We start from the raw sequence: 20615 nt of genomic DNA on the forward strand, positions 1-20615 counted from the left end.
GGCCATCCCATTTCCAGAGCTCCTTGCGGGATTTGTTGAGACCTTTGCTGGGTCTGCATCATCTCAATTCACTCCATCCCCTCTTCCCTCTCCAACTCCCCCACTCCTGAGCCATGCTGTTGCCTTCTCTGCCTCACAGGTGATGATCCCAGGAGCACAACCCAATAACCTTCCTGCATTCAGGCTACCATCTCAGAGTAGGCTTCCTAGGAAACAGCTTGTCATGGGTATTTTTTTTTTTCTGATAAAATGTAAGAAATTGCTTTAGAATACCAAGAAGACTAGACCTGTTGGGTTAATAGAGCAACTATATTGAAAGATTAGAAAATAGATTGTAGAGCTGAAGCATAAGCCTTCCAAGAAATGCCACACCTGAGAAATTTACATTTGATTCAGCCTTTGTCTCAGTGCTCTGAAATGTGCTGATTTATTATGAATTAGTTACTTGTACCTGGTGAGCAGGCAGATTGGTGGTAAGAGCCTCTGAAACAGTGCGCTGGTGTGGGGAGGGGCCATGGAGATCACTGTGAGAATGCCCAAGGAGAATTCCCCTTCAAATCCCTTTTTCTCAGTTTCGTTATCAGCTATACTAGGACCAGGGAAACCTGCATCTCTGGAAGCATGCTAAATTACCTCTTGTTTGATTTAACTGTTTCTTTATCCTTTATCATTCAAGAATCTTTATGTCCTCAAAGCTGCCTATGGCCATCATTTTGCCAACAGAACCATTTCATTGTGATGGATGTGATGTTACTATCCAAATGTAACATCTGATGTATCTGCCCAAACTAGAATTTGAGATTCCCCTATTTTCCTCCTTCCATCTTATCTTCTGTGCACTCAGGCACCAAGACTTGTTGATGCCTCCTAAATATGCTCTACAATTCATTTTCTTTTCCTTCCATCTGCCTCTTTCCTAGTTAAAGCACAAATAATCTTTTTCTAAACTACTATTAACTGTTTTTCTTCTCCCTTGCTTTTAGTCTTGAACTGGGACTCTGTCTCTGAAATCTATTAAATTCTCTGAAGTTCTGCACTTTCTTTTCATCCTTTCTCTTTTTCTCTATGGACTTTCCATGGGAGTTCTTGTCTACTTCCCTGGCTTTGATTACTGTTGATATGCTGAAGATAAACTGAGTATGTTACAATATCCCACTGAGACTTTTTCCAGAGGTCCAGACCTTGAAGTTTAGCTGCCGGTTCTTCAAACTCAACTTGTTAAAAAATGAGTTGACCACTTTCTCCTTCCAACTGGATCTTGCTCCTCTATTCCCCATCTCAATGAATGACACTGCCTTCTGTCAGAAACCTGGATATGGTCTTTGTCAATCTCCCTATTTCCTTAAGTCAAATCAACCATCTGTAACTCCACCTCTTAAACATCTCCTGGCCTTTTCTCTTGTCACCATTCCTATTGTCACTAACTTGGTCCCAGGCCAACTCTCTCATTTAGACTTTTTTTAAACCTGTATATCTGCATCAGCCTCATTTCTTTTTTGACCTCTCTGTTTTCTTTCTGCAATCCATTTCTCATAGGGTAGAGAGAATGATCCTTCTGTCTACAAATACGCATTCCTTTGCCTGAAGTCTTTCAATGCTTTCCCATTGTTCCATTGTTCTTATAATATGTGTCCATGGCTTATAAAAAACCCGTTATAGTCTGGCCCCTTTTTGCCTGTCAAGCAGTCTTTCTCCCCACATACTCCCACTCTCATTCACAACACTAGGTCACTGGAATTCCATGGTTCCTTGAATGCACAATGCTTTCTCTAACCCCTGGACCATCTTGTATCATATTCTCTCTTCTTAGAGACTCCCTTTCCCTTCTTGATTCACCTTTTGCCTTACTATTTACTCATCAGCTTCTAGATCTCACTTTAACTTTATCTTTCACCCAGAAGTTTTCATTGAACATCAAATCAGATTAGACATTTGTCTTTACTCTCATGGTGCCCTGTACTTACCCCTACTTTGTCTCTTAGCAAATTCTATTGCTTTTTTATGTTTAGCTTTCTGAGGGCAAGAATTGTGTCTTTTTTGGTTATTCTTGTAGCCCTAGGTCATAGCACAGTGCCTGGCACAAAATACATGCTCAAAAAGAATCCAATTTGATTGATGAATTAACACATGGCTTGGGACAAGCAGTGCCCTCTTTTGAGAATGTTCTCCTTTGCACCCTTGCTAACTTGGCGAACTCCTGCTCACCATTCCAGCCTCAGCATCAATGTTTTTTGACTCCCTAAGGGAGTTGCAGTCCCTGTGACCCATATCACCCTCTTCCCCTTCATCATTTTTAGTATATACTTGCTTGTGAGTCCGTTTGGACACCACACTTCAAAATCTCTAATGGCAGACACTGTCTTTTCATCTATGAATATTAGCACCCATTATCTGCTGTAGAGCAAATGCTCAAATGCTTGCTAAAGGTTGGAGGGATTATAATAATAAAGCTGGGTCTGATTTTTTTTCTGAGGATGACACACCTGACTTAATATAGTTCCAAATAATTCTACATAGTTTGTTCATGAATGTGCCCTGTAATAAGTGTTTTTCTTACTGTGGGTACTAGTTGCTAAGTTATAGGATTTTCTCAATTCATTGAAGTTTGTATCTCACCTATGTTCTTTGTTTAGATGAGTTCAAGTCTCCATCACATGGAATGATGCATGCCCATGTAATGTTCCAAACTAAGTTTCAGAAAAAAGAGATTCATGACGTTATAAATCCTTTGGACCGATTTAGAAAACACAAGGCAGGATCTTTACAGACATCTGAATATTTTCTAGGCTGTCCTCTAGTACTGTGCAAAAAAGAGAAAATGTAGACTTTTGCAGGCTGTCTAAAGTACTTAGATCAGTGATTGTACACTGTGGGTGATTTTGTGCCCCATGAGACATTTGGCAATGTCTGGAGACATTTGATTTGTCACAGGTATATATGTGAGCGATAATGGCTTATCTCATCAGAGGATGCTGTTAAAATTCTTTTTTAAAAAAATGTATTGTCTTCTGCTAGCTTTTGAATTTGTTTGCTTTTGCTTCTCTAGTTCTTCTAATTGTGATGTTAGGGTGTCGATTTTAGATCTTGCTTGCTTGCCTCTATGGGCATTTGGTGCAATAAATTTCCCTCTAAACACTGCTTTGGCTGTGTCCCAGAGGTTCTGGTACATCGTGTATTTGTTCTCAGTGGTTTCAAAGAACTTATTTATTTCTGCCTTAATTTCATTATTTACTCAGTAGTCATTCAGGAACAGGTTGTTCAGTTTTCATGTAGTTGTGTGGTTTTGAGTGAGTTTCTTAATCTTGAGTTCTAATATGATTGCACTGTAGTCTGAGAGACTGTTAGGATTTTTGTTCTTTTGCATTTGCTGAGGAATGTTTTACTTCCAATTATGTGGTCAATTTTTGAGTAAGTGCAATGTGGTGTTGAGAAGAATGTATATTCTGTCTATTTTGGGTGAAGAGTTCTATAGATGTCTATTAGATCCACTTATTCCAGAACTTAGTTCAAGTCCTGAATATCCTTGTTAATTTTTGCTTTGTTGATCTGTCTAATATTGACAGTGGGCTGTTCAAGTGTCCCACTATTATTGTGTGGGAATCTAAATCTCTTTATAGGTCTCTAAGAACTTGCTTTATGTATCTGAGTGCTTCTGTATTGGGTGCATATATATTTAGGGTAGTTAGCTCTTCTTGTTGCATTGATCCCATTACCATTATGTAATGCTCTTCTTTGTCTTTTTTGATCTTTGTTGGTTTAAAGTCTGTTTTATCAGAGAGTAGGATTGCAACCCCTGTTTTTTTTGTTTTGTTTTGTTTTTTGTTTTTTTGCTTTCCATTTGCTTGGTAAATATTCCTCCATGAACAAAGCCTTCCAGAAATATGGGACTATGTGAAAAGACCAAACCTATGTTTGATTTGTGTACCTGAAAGTGATTGGGAGAATGGCACCAAGTTGGAAAACACTCTTTAGGATGTTATCCAGGAGAATGTCCCCAACCTGTCGAGACAGGCCAGCATTCAAATTCAGGAAATACAGAGAGCATCACAAAGATGTTCTATGAGTGTCTTTGCACGTGAGATGGGTCTCCTGAATACAGTACACTGATGGTGTACTTGACTTTTTATCCAGTTTGCCAGTCTGTGTCTTTTAATTGGGGCATTTAGCCCATTTACGTTTAAGGTTAATATTGTCATGTGTGAATTTGATCCTGTCATTATGATGCTAGCTGGTTATTTTGCCTGTTCATTAGTTGATGCAGTTTCTTCATGGTGTTAATGGCCTTTACAATTTGGTATGTTTTTGCAGTGACTGTTACCAGTTTTTCCTTTCCATATTTAGTGCTTCCTTCAGGACCTCTTTTAAGAGAAGACTGGTGGTGACAAACTTTCTCAGCATTTGCTTGTCTGTAAAGGATTTTATTTCTCCTTCATTTATGAAGCTTAGTTTGGCTGGATATGAAATTCTGGGTTGAAAATTCTTTTCTTTAAGAATATTGAATATTGGCCCCCACTCACTTCTGGCTTATAGACACATAATCATCAAATTCACCAAGATTGAAATTAAGGAAAAAACGCTAAGGGCAGCCAGAGAGAAAGGTTGGGTTACGCACAAAGGGAAGCCCGTCAGACTAATAGCGGATTGCTGAGACTTACCGGAGCATTTCTAAAAGTTTGTCCAAACTTTTCTGAATTTTTGATTGTTTTTTGTTTAAGCCATCTATTTCCTGGAATATTTCTACTTTCACTTCTTGTATCATTTTTTGGATTTCCTCACACTGGGCTTTGCCTTTCTCTGGTCTCTCCCTGATTAGTTTAATAACTAACCTTCTGAATTCTTTTTCAGGTAAATCAGGGATTTCTTCTTGGTTTGGATCCATTGCTGGTGAACTAGTGTGATTTTTTGGGGGGTGTTGAACAGCCTTGTTTTGTCATATTACTAGGGTTACTTTTCTGGTTCCTTCTCATTTGGATAGACTCTGTCAGAGGGAGGGTTTAGGGTGAAGGCTGTTGTTCAGATTCCTTTGTCCCACTGGGTGTTCCACTGTTGCAGTACTCTTCCCTTTTTCCTATGAATGTGGCTTCCTGTGAACTGAACTGCGGTGATTGTTGTCTGTCTTCTGGGTATAGCCACCCACTGAATCTCCCTGGCTCCAGGCTGGTACTGGGAGTTGACTCCACAGAGTCCTGTGATGTCAACCATCTATGGGTCTCCTAGCCATGAATACCAGAGAGTGTTACAGTTGAGGTGGTGGAGGGTGCAATGGACTTCATGATGGTCCTTAGCTTTGGTGGTTTAATGCTTATTTTTTAGATGCTGTTCAAATTCTTACAATGCACCGAAGAATTGGTTCAAAATATTAATAATGTCAAAGGTGAGAAATCAGACTTAGATGAAATAAAAGCCTCAGTTCACTCAAATGCACTTTCCTTTTCAGGATAGAGCATAAATAATACTCAACTTACAACCACAAGACCTAAGTACAGTCCCACCCAGGAGCCCTTGCTCTTATATTTTGATGTTTTTATCTTCAAAATTTTATTTTAATATCTATCTCATGGGGTTGTTACAAAAATTAAATATTATAAGCTATGGGAAAAGCCTTCGTTCAGTATCTGGCAAATAGTAGTTGCCCATGAGATGTTTGTAAAAACAGGTTCACAAACACAGGGGGGATGGGGTTTAGGAGGAAGAGATGAGTGAAAGTTACCCTGAATAGTTCCTGAGCACCTCATGCTTTCTAGGATCTGCACCTGCGTCACCACTTCTGAAGACACTTTAGAGAGGAGTAGGCATTAACAAAGATCCAGGGACATGCACATACTTACTTTTTGTTCTTTTCGTTCCACAGCTGCGTTGCATTTTTCTATTCCCCAGTTTCTCAAAAAATCTCTGAGATAGCCAAACAGGGTTCCAATTCCATATCCCATGTAAGTGAAAACCATAACATGAAGGGGTGCTTCCTCAAAGGATTCAACAATGAGCTTATCATAAAAATGTGGCTTCCCATTTTGCTGAAAACACAGAAGAAAATCCAAGATTAGCATTCTCCTGCTACACATAATACTATGATAAAATTGTGAATTTTCAACCCTTTAAATTAATTTTAAAGACCATATTTAAGATTGTAAAAAAATTAGAAACTGATCATTAAAGAGTAATCACAAATGCAAACTTTATTTTACAAGCTATAGTAACATAATTGATTCAAGCAAAAGTTCTCAACAGAAACTCAAACCATTAGGTGAAGAGTTAATGAGGAATAGAGTGTGCAAGCTGCTAAAGTATGACCCCATAGCTTAATTCCTAATCACAACCTTGGGGTTGTTACCTTAACTAGGTGATCAAATTATATCACAAATGTTGGAGCAAGCAGCCACTCTACATTCCTGTCATGTGTGATATTCAATACACAGCACACTTATGAAATGTTTTACCCAAACTTAGTTAAGCTCTTATGTCTAACTTCCATTTTACAAGAAATACTAGGCTAAACAAACATGGTAAACAATCAGATAATACGGAATGTAGAACTTACATATGTATTATCTTCATTCTCTCTACATTTTTGAGAAGCAGAATTTTTGGAATCTGTGTGATTTAGTCACTGGGAGTTTTATCCCAAGCCACAAAATAGATGAAAAGCAAATCAGTCTGGTAGATGAATATTTTAAATCTCTACATTCTTATTCTCAAAGAAATTTCTAAAAGCCATATTTTATAGTGATACTTAACATTTGAATTCTTAAGTCAAAACACAACAAAATATTATTAAAATTATTTGCCTCCTTATTTATTATTTCAGGTTACCACTATAGATACCCCAAACTAACACTGGTGGATATTCCTGTCTAGTGTGTCATCCCAAACACTACTTGATGGTATAAAATAATGAAAATGGAAGAGCACTGGTTAATATGCAGTCTTGAGTAAAAGGAAAATGACAGGTCACATTCTTGACTTGTATGTAGGGCATTTGTTGCATGCCTTCCATGAGCAAGCAATGTGTTCAGCACTGGGGATTAAAAGATGAACAAGACAGACCCCATTCCTACTCCTCCCTCTAACTATGTCCTTACCCCAGTCATGGAGGTCTGATGGATGGCTGATCCTGCTATGCTATTTTAGTGCAAACCTTTGGCTCCCTTCCTTGGCTCTGTTCTGCACGTGACCATTGGACTACATCAATCTCCATTCAGCATTCCAGGTGACCTCCTGGCCCAGTTAAAATCCACCATCCTTCTGCATCACGGGTACACAAAATTGGTTTCCTTGCTGGATTTATCCAGACTCTAGCAAAAGAGACTCAGAGTCTCATGAAGGAAGACATGATGGAACTTTATAACGATTAGATATAAAGTTAAGGAAGAGGAAAAAGAAAACTATCTGCAAGGAGCAGTATAGTATTGTTGATAAGAAGACAGAAAGACTTGGAAGGAGGGCTGCTTTTTGGAGAGAAGACATGAGTCTGTACAGAACATGCTAAGTTAGGGGTAGTGATTGCCTGCATGAATTCCCAGAGCAGTGAGGAATGCAGGAAAAAAGAAAGACCCTGACTCAGTCAGTTACTATGGGCCACAGTTTAAGTGATGGTTGAAGGTGAATGTGATAAGGTACAAATCATAAAGAGGGAAGAGCAGTAGGCTTGGAACAGAATTTGTGGACACAGTGCTTTTTTGGGTACCACAGAAGAAAAAGAGTGAATAAAGAGAACCCAGTGTGGGTGACCTCAGAACCTTCATTTAACCTGTTCACAAATTAACCCCTTTGGCTGACTTACAGAATGGCTAAGTTATGTGGGTGTTCATAAAGAGAGAAAATGTGAGGACATTCAAGTCCAACCCATGGCAGTCAGCAGGTTTTCTTTTTCCTTTCCTGGTCCCATTTTCATTTCTGAGCTTGACATGTAACCAAATCAAGTGGAGTGTTTCTCTTGAAATCCATGGGCAGTTTCTGCTTGAATTAGCTCTGAGGCAACCCTGCACTGTACGTCACAGCTGGTCTACCTAGATGCAAATAAAACTCACAGTTGATTGCACAGACTGGGCCTATATGTAACTATTTATTTGCTCCTGTGACTTGTTCTGGTAGCAAGTAATAACACAAAGAAAAAAATTTCAACAATATTTATCAACCCAAACCAATATCTACTTTCCTCTCATAAGAATAGATAAATTTTTAATTTAATTAATTTTATTTGGCAGAGAAAAAATGAGATATCTTCCCAGAGTAAAAAGCTATCTGGAAATGTAGTGGTCTTCCTTAACAGACAGATAGTGACTCATTTACTATATTGCTTTACTTATAGTTGAAGTCAGTCACAACAGATTCCTCAATCTGTTGTTGGATAGTTATTTTGAAACATAAAATTTCATCCTATAAAAGTAAATGAAGTAAGTAAATTTGCTTAATAAGTTTACTTAAGTTTAATTAAGCACTTGTTATTACTGCAGATAGGCGTTGTTTTTGTGTAATACACTTTGGCTTGTCCTACCTTTTCTTTCACAGCATTAAAAATAAACAGATCCTGAGCCACAATGCCCACACTGTCTAGTCATTTGGGATGCTGTGACATCCTGGGGTTTGTTTACTTCCTGCACTTCTGTCATATCTGGAAATAAACTGGGTGCTGGAATATGCAGGGAGGACCCACCTTTATAGACAATTACTCATCCATTCAATGGGTAGCTCTTTTACTGGCTGTCTTAGGTTAATATTAAAGGAGATATGAACTCAATAAATACAGTGTGTTTCCCCCAGAATCAATAGTGCAATAGGGTGTGTGTGTGTGTGTGTGTGCGCGCGCGCGTGCGCGTGTGTGTGTGTGTGGGGAGGTAGGGACACAAATGTTCATAATATAGAGCAAAACGTGAATGTCATAGAATAATACAAATGAAGGGACCACATCACACTGGGTGATCAGGAGTGGTTCCTGAGGAGGCTGAACTGGAGCCTGGTGTTGCTGGGAGGTTGAGCATAACAATGAAGATGACTTGCTCAGGGGTCAGACTTTCCTTTGCTGATGGTGTGACCTTGTGAAAGTCAGTTTTTTGAGGCCTCAAATGTCTCCAGTGTAAAGTGGAGCTAGTAAAGGTTGTTTTTGAAAATTAGGTGAGATAATATATGCAGGTTAACTGCCATAGCACAAAAACTCATTAAATGTTATGGTTTTTGTTAAATATTCTGAATAGAGATGATAGTTTTAGAATGAATAATACTGCTTTTAGAGACATATTTGAGAAAAAAGAGAAAGAGAATCTATATATATATATATATATATATATATATATATATATATATATATTGACCGAGGATATATATGGCTTCCTTGCTGAATTTGTCCAAACTCTAGCAAAAGGACTGAGAGTCTCATGAAGAAAGACACGAGACCAAAGATATACACTGACCTAGGATATATTGATAAGAATATAATGTATTGGCCAGGCTCAGTGGCTCATACCTGTAATCTTAACACTCTGGGAGGCTGAGGTGAGTAGATCACCTGAGATCAGGAGTTCAAGACCAGCCTGGTCAACACGGTGAAACCCCATCTCTACCAAAAAAATATAAAAATTAGCCAGGCATGATGCCAGGTGCCTATAATCCCAGCTTCTCAGGAGGCTGAGGCAGAGAGAACTGTTTGAACCTGGGAAGCAGAGGTTGCAGTCAGCTGGGATCACGCCACTGCATGCCAGTCTGGGAGAGAGCAAGACTTTTTGACAGAGCAAGACTCCGTCAAAAGAAGAAGAAGAAGAAGAAGAAGAAGAAGAAGAAGAATATAATGTATCAATACATAGGGAGAGGGGGAGAATGATGGTCCCCTAAGGAGAGAGCAAGTGGGAGAGGGAGGAAGAAGTGGGAGACAAAAGAGTGATACAAAGTTGAGACACTGAAGTTCAAGACCATTGTATATGTGGACTCTCACAAGAAACCTTGAGGGAGTAATTTTATCAGCCTGTTATTCCTGCAATTTTATCAGACTACAGGGATTTAAGGAGAGAGAGAATGTGAAGGCAATGGGATAGGGAGCTGAGAGGAGTTATTAAAGAAGTGTAGTGAGTGGTAGGGAAGAGGACAGAGAGAAGGTGAAGGCTTTGGTTACTAATAGTTAGAGGAGTTGCTTATTTTGCAATAAAGAAATAGTGTATATAGGAGCTGAGAAAAATGATAGATTAAGCATAATTGTAGAAAAAGGTAAGAGACAGTATAAGTCCTTTGACCCCGTGAGGGATGCAGGATGAAGAGTGCATGTGACTGTCCTGACCACAAAGACACAGATTCTCTCAGCACTTTGAAAAATGTGGTGCAGACCCTTCTTGTGCTCTAGCTCTTTAGAAATATCAAACAAAAGGATGAGCAAATTTTAAACCAACTTAAGACTGCAACTTCACCACCCATTCATAAACAGACTTTTGTTTTCAGAGTGAGGGAGCCCAGGTAACATGACACATTCCACTACACAGCTGGGTTAGTCCTTGGGAAAAAAAAGTCAGGATGAGAATGAGGAGGAAGAGGATGCTTTCAGGTCTTAGTTGCTCTACAAGGGCAGGAAGCTTGGGGATAAGATTAGCTCAGGGAGAACGAAGGCAAAGGAAATCTAGAGCACTGGAGCTATGAGAGGGCCATGTTCCTTTCTGAAGTGGAATGTACACAGGGTTTTCCACATCATGATTAAGATTGGCATAGATCCTTCTCTGAGGGAGAATACAAACTTCCAAGGATACTGGCATTCAAGAATAAGTTTCTGCCTACATTGTAGCAGTTAGGTTTTGAGAAAGGGAACAGAACCACTGTGAGTGTTATAGAATAAGAGATTTACTTTAAACATTATGTGGTATTCAAATTAGGAGCTGCTTAAAAATCTATGGAAGGTAGATCATTTTCCTGCTGGTGGCATAAAGAACTTCAGAGATCATCTTCACAGTAGAAAAAATCATAATTGATAAAATTTATAAAAATACAACTTTTTAAAGTATTTGGACATTGTCTTAAGGGCATATAGCAAATTAAGAAACATTTATTTAAGAAAATATACTAAGTATCAAAAAAGAACAGTGAGACTCTGTGGCTTTGAGCCATGACCTACTCTCTCCCTTCACCCTCCAGTTCAGCAAGTAAAAACATTCTACTTTGAGCAGGTGGCCAAGAAGATGGGGCTTCCTGTTCCCTGCTTCAGGCAAGGATTATGGTATTTCCTTGAGAAGGGCAAGCTACCATCATTTCTTATCACTCTCAGCTCTGTTTTGCAGAGGCTAAATTCTGTGCAAGGGTGGCTGAGAGGTTGAAGGTTTGCTTCCTCTGATGAACACCCACTCTTAGAGTAGCGACTCTATATCAGACATGGCATGCTGGGAATACTGGGGCCCCTGTTACCCTTACTCCAGCTCACTAGCAGGATAGAGGTTCCATGGTAGAAGAGGAAAGCCAAGAAAACCAGAAGGTATTGAGCCACCATCCTTTCCCTAGCTCTGAAGCAGTGATTCATTGGCTTTGCCCAGCAGGAGAGAGAGCTCCAGAGCATTTCCCAAGAGAACTTATTTTATTTCGTACAAAGAGTAGGGAAGTTCTAGATTAAAAGATGCTCTTGAAAACAGTGGAGATTATGGTGGTCAACAATTTAGAGGAGACTGGTAGCTCCATAAAAGCAACAAAGTATGTAGGTAGGTTAGCCAGAGAGAACCAGGGAAATTGACAGCTATGTAGAATCCTCTTAAGATCAGAATAAATCTCAAAGACTGGCCTCAAAAACTAAACCTACCAAGATCATGAATTTAATTGGATCAGATTATGAAGCAATTTATGCCCTAGGGCATTGTCCAAACCAATAGAGCAATCAGGCAGCAAGTAGTGGAGACTCACAGTTGGGAGTGATACCAACAGAGGAAGATAGCTTTACAGGGTGAGTTGGGAAAGGCACAGTCATATAGAAGCTTTCTAAACTCACTGTCATTTCAATGACATGCTGAAGTCTGTACTCTCTAAGGGACAACCTCAGAGGTTTTACACTGTGAGGTAAGTCAATAAACAAGCAAACACAACAAAGACAATCCTCTGTTGGGGGTGGGGGGAGCAGTGATTAGACTTCAGAGTTGCTACAATTTAGTTAAAATGTTCAGTTTTAAGGCAAAAATATGGGTCATGTAAAGAAACAGAAAAATGTAATCTATATAAGAAAAAGTCAGACAACAGATATTACTTATGAGAAGGACCAAGATGTTGGACTTAGTAAATACTGCAACATAGCTATTACAAATATGTATAAAGAACTAAAGGAACCATGTTAAAGAAGTAAAAGAAGGTATGATGACAATGTCTTATCAAATAGAAAATACTTATAAAGAGATAGAAATTACAAAAAAAGAAAAAGAACCAAATGGGAATTCTGAAATAGAAAAGTGTAGTAACAGAAACAAAAACTGGCTAGAGGGGCTCAATAGCAGATTTAAACTGGAAGACCAAAAAATTCGAAAACCTTAAGATGAATAAGGGGAATTTATACAATATAAAATACATACAAACAACAACAACAAAAAACCCCAGAGGAAAAAAATGAAGACAAATGAATAAGGCCTCTGAAACATGCAGGATACCATTGAGTACACCAACATACACACAATATGAGTGCTAGAAAGGAGAGAAAAAGGAACAGAAAAAAGATTTCAATAAATATTGGCTGAAAACTACCCAAATTTGATGAAAAACATTAATCATACCTCTGGAAGCTTAATGATATCCAATTAAATAAAGGCAAAGAGATCTGTTATTAGATGTGTTATAGTAAAAATGTTAAAAGACAGAGAAAATCTTAAAAGCAAGATCCAAACAATTGTTCACATACAAATGAACCCCAAGAAGGTGAACAGCTTTCTTTTGAGCAGAAACAATGGAAGCCAAAAGGCAGTGGGATGACATTTTCAAAATGCAGAAATATTTTTAAAACAACCAATAATCTTATGTTGGCAAAACTAGCCTTCACAAATGAAGGCAAAGGAAAGACATTTCAGGATAAACTCAAACTGAAAGAATCTGTTAATAGAAGATCCACCTTACAAGAATTACTAAAGGAAGGTCTTCAGACCGAAAGCAAGTGACTCCAGACAGTAATTCAAATCCAACCAAAAGAAAAAAAGCACACAGGCAAAGGTGATTATGAAAGTATAAAAGTATAATTACACATTTCTTCTTTTCCGTCTATTAAATAATTTTAAAAACAAATTGCATAAAACAATATGTAATTTCATTGTTGAATTTATTCATACAGACATGTTATGCAATAACAGCACAAAGAAATTGAATGTGAGCAAAATTATGTTAAGGAAATTATACAACATGGCAATTAGAGTTCACAGAAACTAATGAATAAACCCAGAAATGTTAAATAAGAAGGTAAATAAGAAAGTTAATGTAACAAACTCTTTCTTTCTCAATATATATACACACATACACACACACACAGGTACATGCATACATCCATATATTTGGCATCCTTTTCCAGACTCTTGAAAAAGACATAAAATTGTAAAACATAGTATTTATAAAATTGTATCATTGATTTTATAAATATATAGATGCCATAACAATAATAGCACAAAAGGGAGGTAGTCTGTATAGAAGTAACATTTCTATATATCACTGGATTTTAGTTTGTATAAATTTGAAGTTAATTTTGGTAAATTAACATATGTATGGTAAGCCCCAGAGCAACTAAGAAAACTTAAAAAAGGTGAAAATTTATTAAAATAATAAAAATATCATACGAGAAAGCATTCACTTAAAGCAAAGAATAAAGCACTAAACTAAGAATGGATAAACGAAAAGGACATGAGATATACAGAAAGCAAAAATACATAAATGAAACGATCTCAATTATAACAGAAGATGTAAATTGATGAAACAATCCAATGAAGTGCAGATTGTCATATTGGATTAAAAACAAAATAAAGTAAAACTATAAGATGCTTAGAGTAGATACACTTTAGATTCAGAGATGCATATAAGTTAAAAGTTAAAGAATGAAAAAAGATATATCATGAAAACAGCATCCGTAAAGCTGAAATTGCTATAGTAGTATCAGACAAAATAAATTTTAAAACAAAACTGTTGCTGGAGAAAAAGACAGATTTATAATAATAAAATGGTTAATTCACTAGGAAGATGTAACAATAATAAACATATAATAAACATCAAAATCCCAAAATGTACAAAGTAAAAACTAATAGAAATAAAGAGAGAAGTACAAAATTTCATAGTAATATTAGAGACTTCAATATCTTACCTTCAGTGATGAATAAAACAACTAGGCAGAAGACCAACAAGAAAATAGAGGACTTGAACAATAATAAACCAACTAGATTTAAAAGATATCTATAGAACACTTCTTCCCGAAACAGCAAAATACACATTTTTGTAAAGCTCACATGGAGCATTCTGCAGCTAGTCATAAAACAAGCCTCAATAAATATAAAAGACTTGGAATTATGCAAAGTATGTTCTCTCCAACCACAATGGAATTAGAAATCAATAACAGAAATAAATGGGAAAATTCACAAATATGTGGAAATTAACCAACATATTCCTAAATAGTAAATGAGTCAAGGAAGAAATCAAGTGAAATTAGAAGACACTTTGAGATACATAAAAATGAAGACACGTATACCTGAACTTATTAGATGTAGCTAAAGCAGTGCTTAACAGGACATTTATAGCTCTAATGCCTATATTTTAGAAAGAAAAATCTAAATAACTTGTCACTTTATATTAAAACAATGGAAAAAGTAAAATGAACTAAAGCTAAAGCAGATAGAATCCAATCATAAAAACTAGAGTGGAAATTAATGAAATGGAGAACAGAAATAAGTTGACTCTTCAAATAAATTAATGAAATTAATAAACCTTTGTTTGGATGGAGCAAACAAAAACAGAAAACAGTCAAATTACTAAAATCGGCTGGGCGCGGTGGCTCACGCCTGTAATCCCAGCACTTTGGGAGGCTGAGGCGGGTGGATCACGAGGTAAAGAGATCGAGACCATCCTGGTCAACACGGTGAAACCCCGTCTCTACTAAAAATACAAAAAATTAGCTGGGCATGGTGGCACGTGCCTGTAGTCCCAGCTACTCAGGAGGCTGAGGCAGGAGAATTGCCTGAACCCAGGAGGCGGAGGTTGCGGTGAGCCGAGATAGCGCCATTGCACTCCAGCCTGGGTAACAAGAGCGAAACTCTGTCTCAAAAAAAAAAAAAAAAAAAATTACTAAAATCAGGAAAGGGACACATTACTACCGTCCTTACAGAAATAACACTGATTATAAGGGAATGATATGAATAATTATATGTCAACATACTAGAATTAAGATGAAATGGACACTCTAAGAAAGACACAAATTATAAAAAAAAATTCAGTGGGAAGTAGAAAATCTGAATAGACACTTAAAAATGACATTGAATAATTTAAAACTTTCCACAGAAAAAGCCCAATCCCAGTTGTCTTTGCTGGTGAATTCTACCAAACATTTAAAGAATTAATGCCTAGTCTTTACAAATTCTTCTAAAACATTAAGAAGGAAGAAACACTTCTGAATGCATTATATTAGCCTTATATTACCCTGGTAACCAAAATTATGCATAGACATCACAGGAAAAGAAAACTACAGACCAATATCTCCGTGGCGAAAATGATTTTTACATACCATGTGGCAGATAGAATACAGCTAATAATGAAGATATATATATTCATAATTTTCTCTCCATTTCCTAGCCTTTCTTGCAATTATGGTAGGCCATGCAACTCATTCTGGCTGATGGACTGTGAGTGGAAATGACATGTGTCACTTCTGGGCTGAGGCAGTCATGAGCTGGTATGCCTCATTCACCTCTCTCTTCCTCTATGATTGAATCTTGCATACAACTAGATCCAGATAGAAGAGCCTGTTTAATAAATGGTATAGGGAAAACAAGCTAGCCATGTGTGGAAAACAGAAACTGGACCCCTTCCTGACACCTTACACTAAAATTAACTCCAGATGGATTAAAGACTTAAACATAAGACCTAACACCATAAAAACCCTAGAAGAAAACCTAGGCAAAACCATTCAGGACATAGGCATAGGCAAGGACTTCATGACTAAAACACCAAAAGCATTGGCAACAAAAGCCAAAATAGACAAATGGGATCTAGTTAAACTCCAGAATTTCTGTACAGCAAAACAATCATTAGAGTGAACCAGCAACCAACAGAATGAGAAAAAATTTTTGCGATCTACCCATCTGATAAAAAGCTAATGTCCAGAATGTACAAAGAACTAAAACAGATTTACAAGAAACAAACCCATCCAAAAGTGGACAAAGTATATGAACAGATATTTTTCAAAAGAAGACATACATGAGGCCAACAAACATATGAAAAAATGCTCATCATCACTGGTCATTAGAGAAATGCAAATCAAAACCACATTGAGATACTATCTCACGCCAGTTAGAATGCCGATCGTTAAAAAATCTGGAGACAACAGATGCTCGAGATGATGTGGAGAAAAAGGAACACTTTTACACTGTTGGTGGGAGTGTAAATTAGTTCAACCATTAGGGAAGACAGTGTGGTGATTCCTCAAGGACCTAGAAATACAAATTCCATTTGACCCAGCAATTCCGTTACTGGGTATATATTCAAAGGATTATAAATTGTTCTATTATGAAGACACATACACACGTATGTTCATTGCGGCACTGTTTACAATAGCAAAGACCTGGAACCAACCCAAATGCCCGTAGATGATAGACTGGATAAGTAAAATGTGGTACATATACACCATAGAATACTATGCAGCCATAAAAAATGATGAGTTCATGTCCTTTGTAGGAACATGGATGAATCTGGAAATGATCATTCTCAGGAAACTGACATAAGAACGGAAAATCAAACATTACATGTTTTCACTCATAGGTAGATGTTGAACAATGAGAACACATGGACACAGGGAGGGGAGCATCATGCACTGGGGTCTGTTGCGGGGGACTAGGGGAGGGACAGTGGGGCATAGGGAGATTGCAGAGGGATAACATGGGGAGAAATGATGGGGGGATGGAGGCAGCAAAACCCATTGCCATGTATGTACCTATGTTAGAATCCTGCATGATCTGCACATGTACCCAAGAACCTAAAGCACAAATACACACACACACACACACACACACACACACACACACACAGACACGAAGCTACAAGGTGAAAGTGGTTCCTGATATTCAATGAACTTTACATGTTTGATGAATAAAACTCATTGTTATGCTAGTGAGACTTACGGCTTTTCTGTTGCAGCAGTTAGTATTATTTACCCTGATTAATCCACCTATTTGATGAATAAAACTCATTGTTATGCTAGTGAGACTTATGGCTTTTCTGTTGCATCAGTTAGTATTATTTACCCTGATTAATCCACCTATCTAAGAAAAAATAAAGATGTTTTCAAGGTTAAATACGTTCGGCATCTTTAAGTCTCATTTTTTTATTCTTGATAACCTGAGGAGTGTTCTGTGTAGGAGATGGGACTTCAAAGATTGTAAGAGATTCAAACTTCATAGTTATATAGGAGCACTTCTTCCTCAGACTCTCAACCAGCCCTGTGGTCCAGCTGTCACTACTACCGAAGAAATGAAACATAAAAACAGGGCTTTGTTTGGGTTTCACGAACTTAACATTGAGACTTGAGTTCAAGTGCGGCTTCACAAGACCACAGATTCTCCTTTCAAATAGATCATCTGGTGGGGTTTGTTATGTGATGCAGACTGTTGGCTACCTACCTTATGATGTTCTTTATTCGTTGCAAGAAGAACCTTGATACTCAGTTGAAGGTGACCTTTCTCTAGCCTCAGGGGATAAAGCATAATTAGTCCAAGATAGTAATTGTAGTTTGCCAGTGACTGATTTAGACATGGGCATGAGGACCAGTCTTGGCTAACGGGAAGTGAAGGAAGATCCATTGCGTGAATTCTGAGAAAGGCTTTATGTAAGGATAAAAATAGTTGGAAAAATAAAAAAGGAAAATGTTCCTGTTTTTCTGCAGACATTGTTGTATCTGCTTGTGATTTATGAATTACAGCAAGCTTCCTGTGGCCCTAAGGGGAAGGCATTTTGTTATGCACAAAAGAGGGTAGAATGAAGAGATGGAAAACACTGGTTTTTATTACATTGTTGAGTTACTGAATCAACAAAGCCAAGGACTACCCAATACTGACTTGCTATGAGAGAATAACAAAAGCCTCATTTTAATCTACCCACATTCGAGGGTCCCATTACTTGCAGTAGAAAGGATCCATCAGTCAGTTCTAAATGTGAACCAACTGATGGGTCTCAGTGAGGGAGCAGGACTGAGGACTATCTAGTACATGCTGATATACTCATTTCAGTTGTTTATGTCTCAAATCCACTCTGACTGATTAATGAATGCCCTGATCTGATTGGCAGTACTGTTGATTCTTGAACAACATGAGGGTTAAGGGTGCTGACCTTCTGTGCAGTAAAAAGTCCATGTGTAACTTTTAACTTTTCAAAAACTTAACTGCTAATAGCGTACTTTTGATGGGAAGCCTTACTGATAAATAGATTGTCACATATTTTGTATGTTATATGTATTATATACTATATTATTATAAAGTAGGTTAGAGAAAAATGTTATTAAAATCTTAAGGAAGAGGAATTGTATGTACTATTAAGTGGAAGTGGGTCATTGTAAAGTTCTTAATCCTCACTGTCTTCACACTAAGTAGGCTGAGGAGGAGAAGGAGGAAGAAAAGAGGTCTTGCTATATCAGTAGTAGCTGAGATGAAAGAGGTGGAAGGGGAGGAAGGAGAGGCACACTCAATGTAACATTTATTGAAAAAAAAAGTCAGTGTATAAGTAGATCCTGACAGTTCAAACTTGTGTTATTCAAGGGTCAACTGTATAGATTACTCACTTCTAGCATGTATTTTTTTAAAATCACCTAATAGTAGATAAAATCCAGTTCTTTTCTTAGTAGAAAACTCTGCTTTTAGTCTAAAACATTTGAATGTCTGATTGATTTCAAAGCTGCCATTTATTTCTCTTCTAAACACTTTGGAATGTCATTAGATAAGACTGAATTTATACAAGTGATATAGCACCAAAGATCATGAAAATGGAATGATACAAGAATGATGAGAGTACAGTTCTAGCTTACTTGGAAGGTTATATAATACAACTTAATTAGCCTTAATTAGGGTCACTTAATTTTCCTAAATTGTTAAAATCTGGGGATTTTAAGAAATGAGTAACAACAGCTTTATGACATGTATTTTATAAATAGAAATGTTTAGAAATTCTTTATAAAACTCAAGTCTCAGCCCAGATCATTTGTTTACAAATATGAGAGTTGCCTCTGTTTAGAGTGTGTCGTTTAATTCTACATATATTTATTTGATATATTTGATAAATCTATTTGGACACAGCACCTTCCTCATTATTTTATTTTGTTTTGGAAGGCACCAGGTGCAATTAATCATTGACCTGTTGGCAGTTTATTTGTTGATAAATCTATTTGGACACTGCACCTTCCTGATAATTTTATTTTTGTTTTGGTAGGCACTGGCACAATTAACTGTTGGCAGTTTATTAGCAGACTCTGAAATAAAACAATGTTTCACGTGATAAAATCCAAGTAGAAAGCTTCTATTTAGCAGAACCAAGTAGCATATCTGGAGTAGAAGAAATCTAGTTGCTCAGTCAACTCAAGTTGTTTAGGCCACTGAAATCTGCTAATATGTAGGACAACTTACAGTAAATTTACTTTTTTGACAGCATCAAAACTCCAGCACCAAATCTATTTGAAATATTTTGTTATTGTCATTATTTTCTTCCTACTTCAACAGTAAACGAAGTCTCATTGAGTGCCTATGTTACCAATTGTTATGCCAGAGGGCAGGAAATGTCCACGGAGAGACTGCAAGCTGACAAATGGTACAGAGAGAGATGTTCACGGAACAGTTGTGAGAACTGGGAGTAAGATGAAGCAACACTGGCTGGAAAAGGCAGGGGAGGTTTCATGAATGAGGGAAGAATTGATCAAAGGCTTGAACGTTGAGGGATGTAAGGATAGGCACAGTAGCAATGGATAGAGAGAAAGATCCCCAAGATAGAAGTGAGAACATCAGGATAAATACCCATCACTTTTCTCCTGGTCCACTGCAATCACCTTCTGGGTGATCTCTTTGTTTGATTATGACTCCTCAACTCTGCAGGTGCTAGACAACTCTTTCTCTAGCTCTAACATCCAATCATTATTTATAACAGTATTTTTTTTTGGTGAATAACAAAAAGCATGTATTTATATGTAAAACTAAGACAAATGACACACTATTTAGTTCTTGATTTTGGGTAGTATAATTTTATGTGCGATGGTAAAGATTCTCTTTGGGTTAAATTTTATTGAGGATCTCTGTACTTCCTATATCTGTATGTTGTCATCTTTCCCCAGATGTAGATATTTTCAGCCACTATCTCTGCAAATATAATTTCTGGCTTTTTCCCTTTCCTTTCTTCCTCAGGAACTCTTCAAAAGTTAGATCTCCTGATGGTGTCCCATGATTCTTGCGGTCTTTCTTTAT

The 20615-nt window shown here is 37.3% G+C and overlaps 2 protein-coding genes across 2 annotated transcripts in view; one reads left to right on the plus strand and one right to left on the minus strand.

Annotated features, from left to right (window-relative positions):
* The window catches only part of SPTLC3 (serine palmitoyltransferase long chain base subunit 3), a 158440-nt gene that overhangs the window by 108660 nt on the left and 29165 nt on the right, over positions 1-20615 (minus strand). Inside the window, exon 2 of the mRNA XM_003933197.4 lies at positions 5829-6014. Within this exon, the coding sequence (XP_003933246.1) occupies positions 5829-6014 (186 nt within the window). The remainder of the gene's footprint in view (positions 1-5828; positions 6015-20615) is intronic.
* The window catches only part of LOC120367937 (uncharacterized), a 769718-nt gene that overhangs the window by 59033 nt on the left and 690070 nt on the right, over positions 1-20615 (plus strand). The window lies entirely within an intron of this gene.

Source organism: Saimiri boliviensis, chromosome 9 (genome assembly GCF_048565385.1).
Source record: "Saimiri boliviensis isolate mSaiBol1 chromosome 9, mSaiBol1.pri, whole genome shotgun sequence".
In the NCBI taxonomy this organism is placed as follows: Eukaryota; Metazoa; Chordata; class Mammalia; order Primates; family Cebidae; genus Saimiri; species Saimiri boliviensis.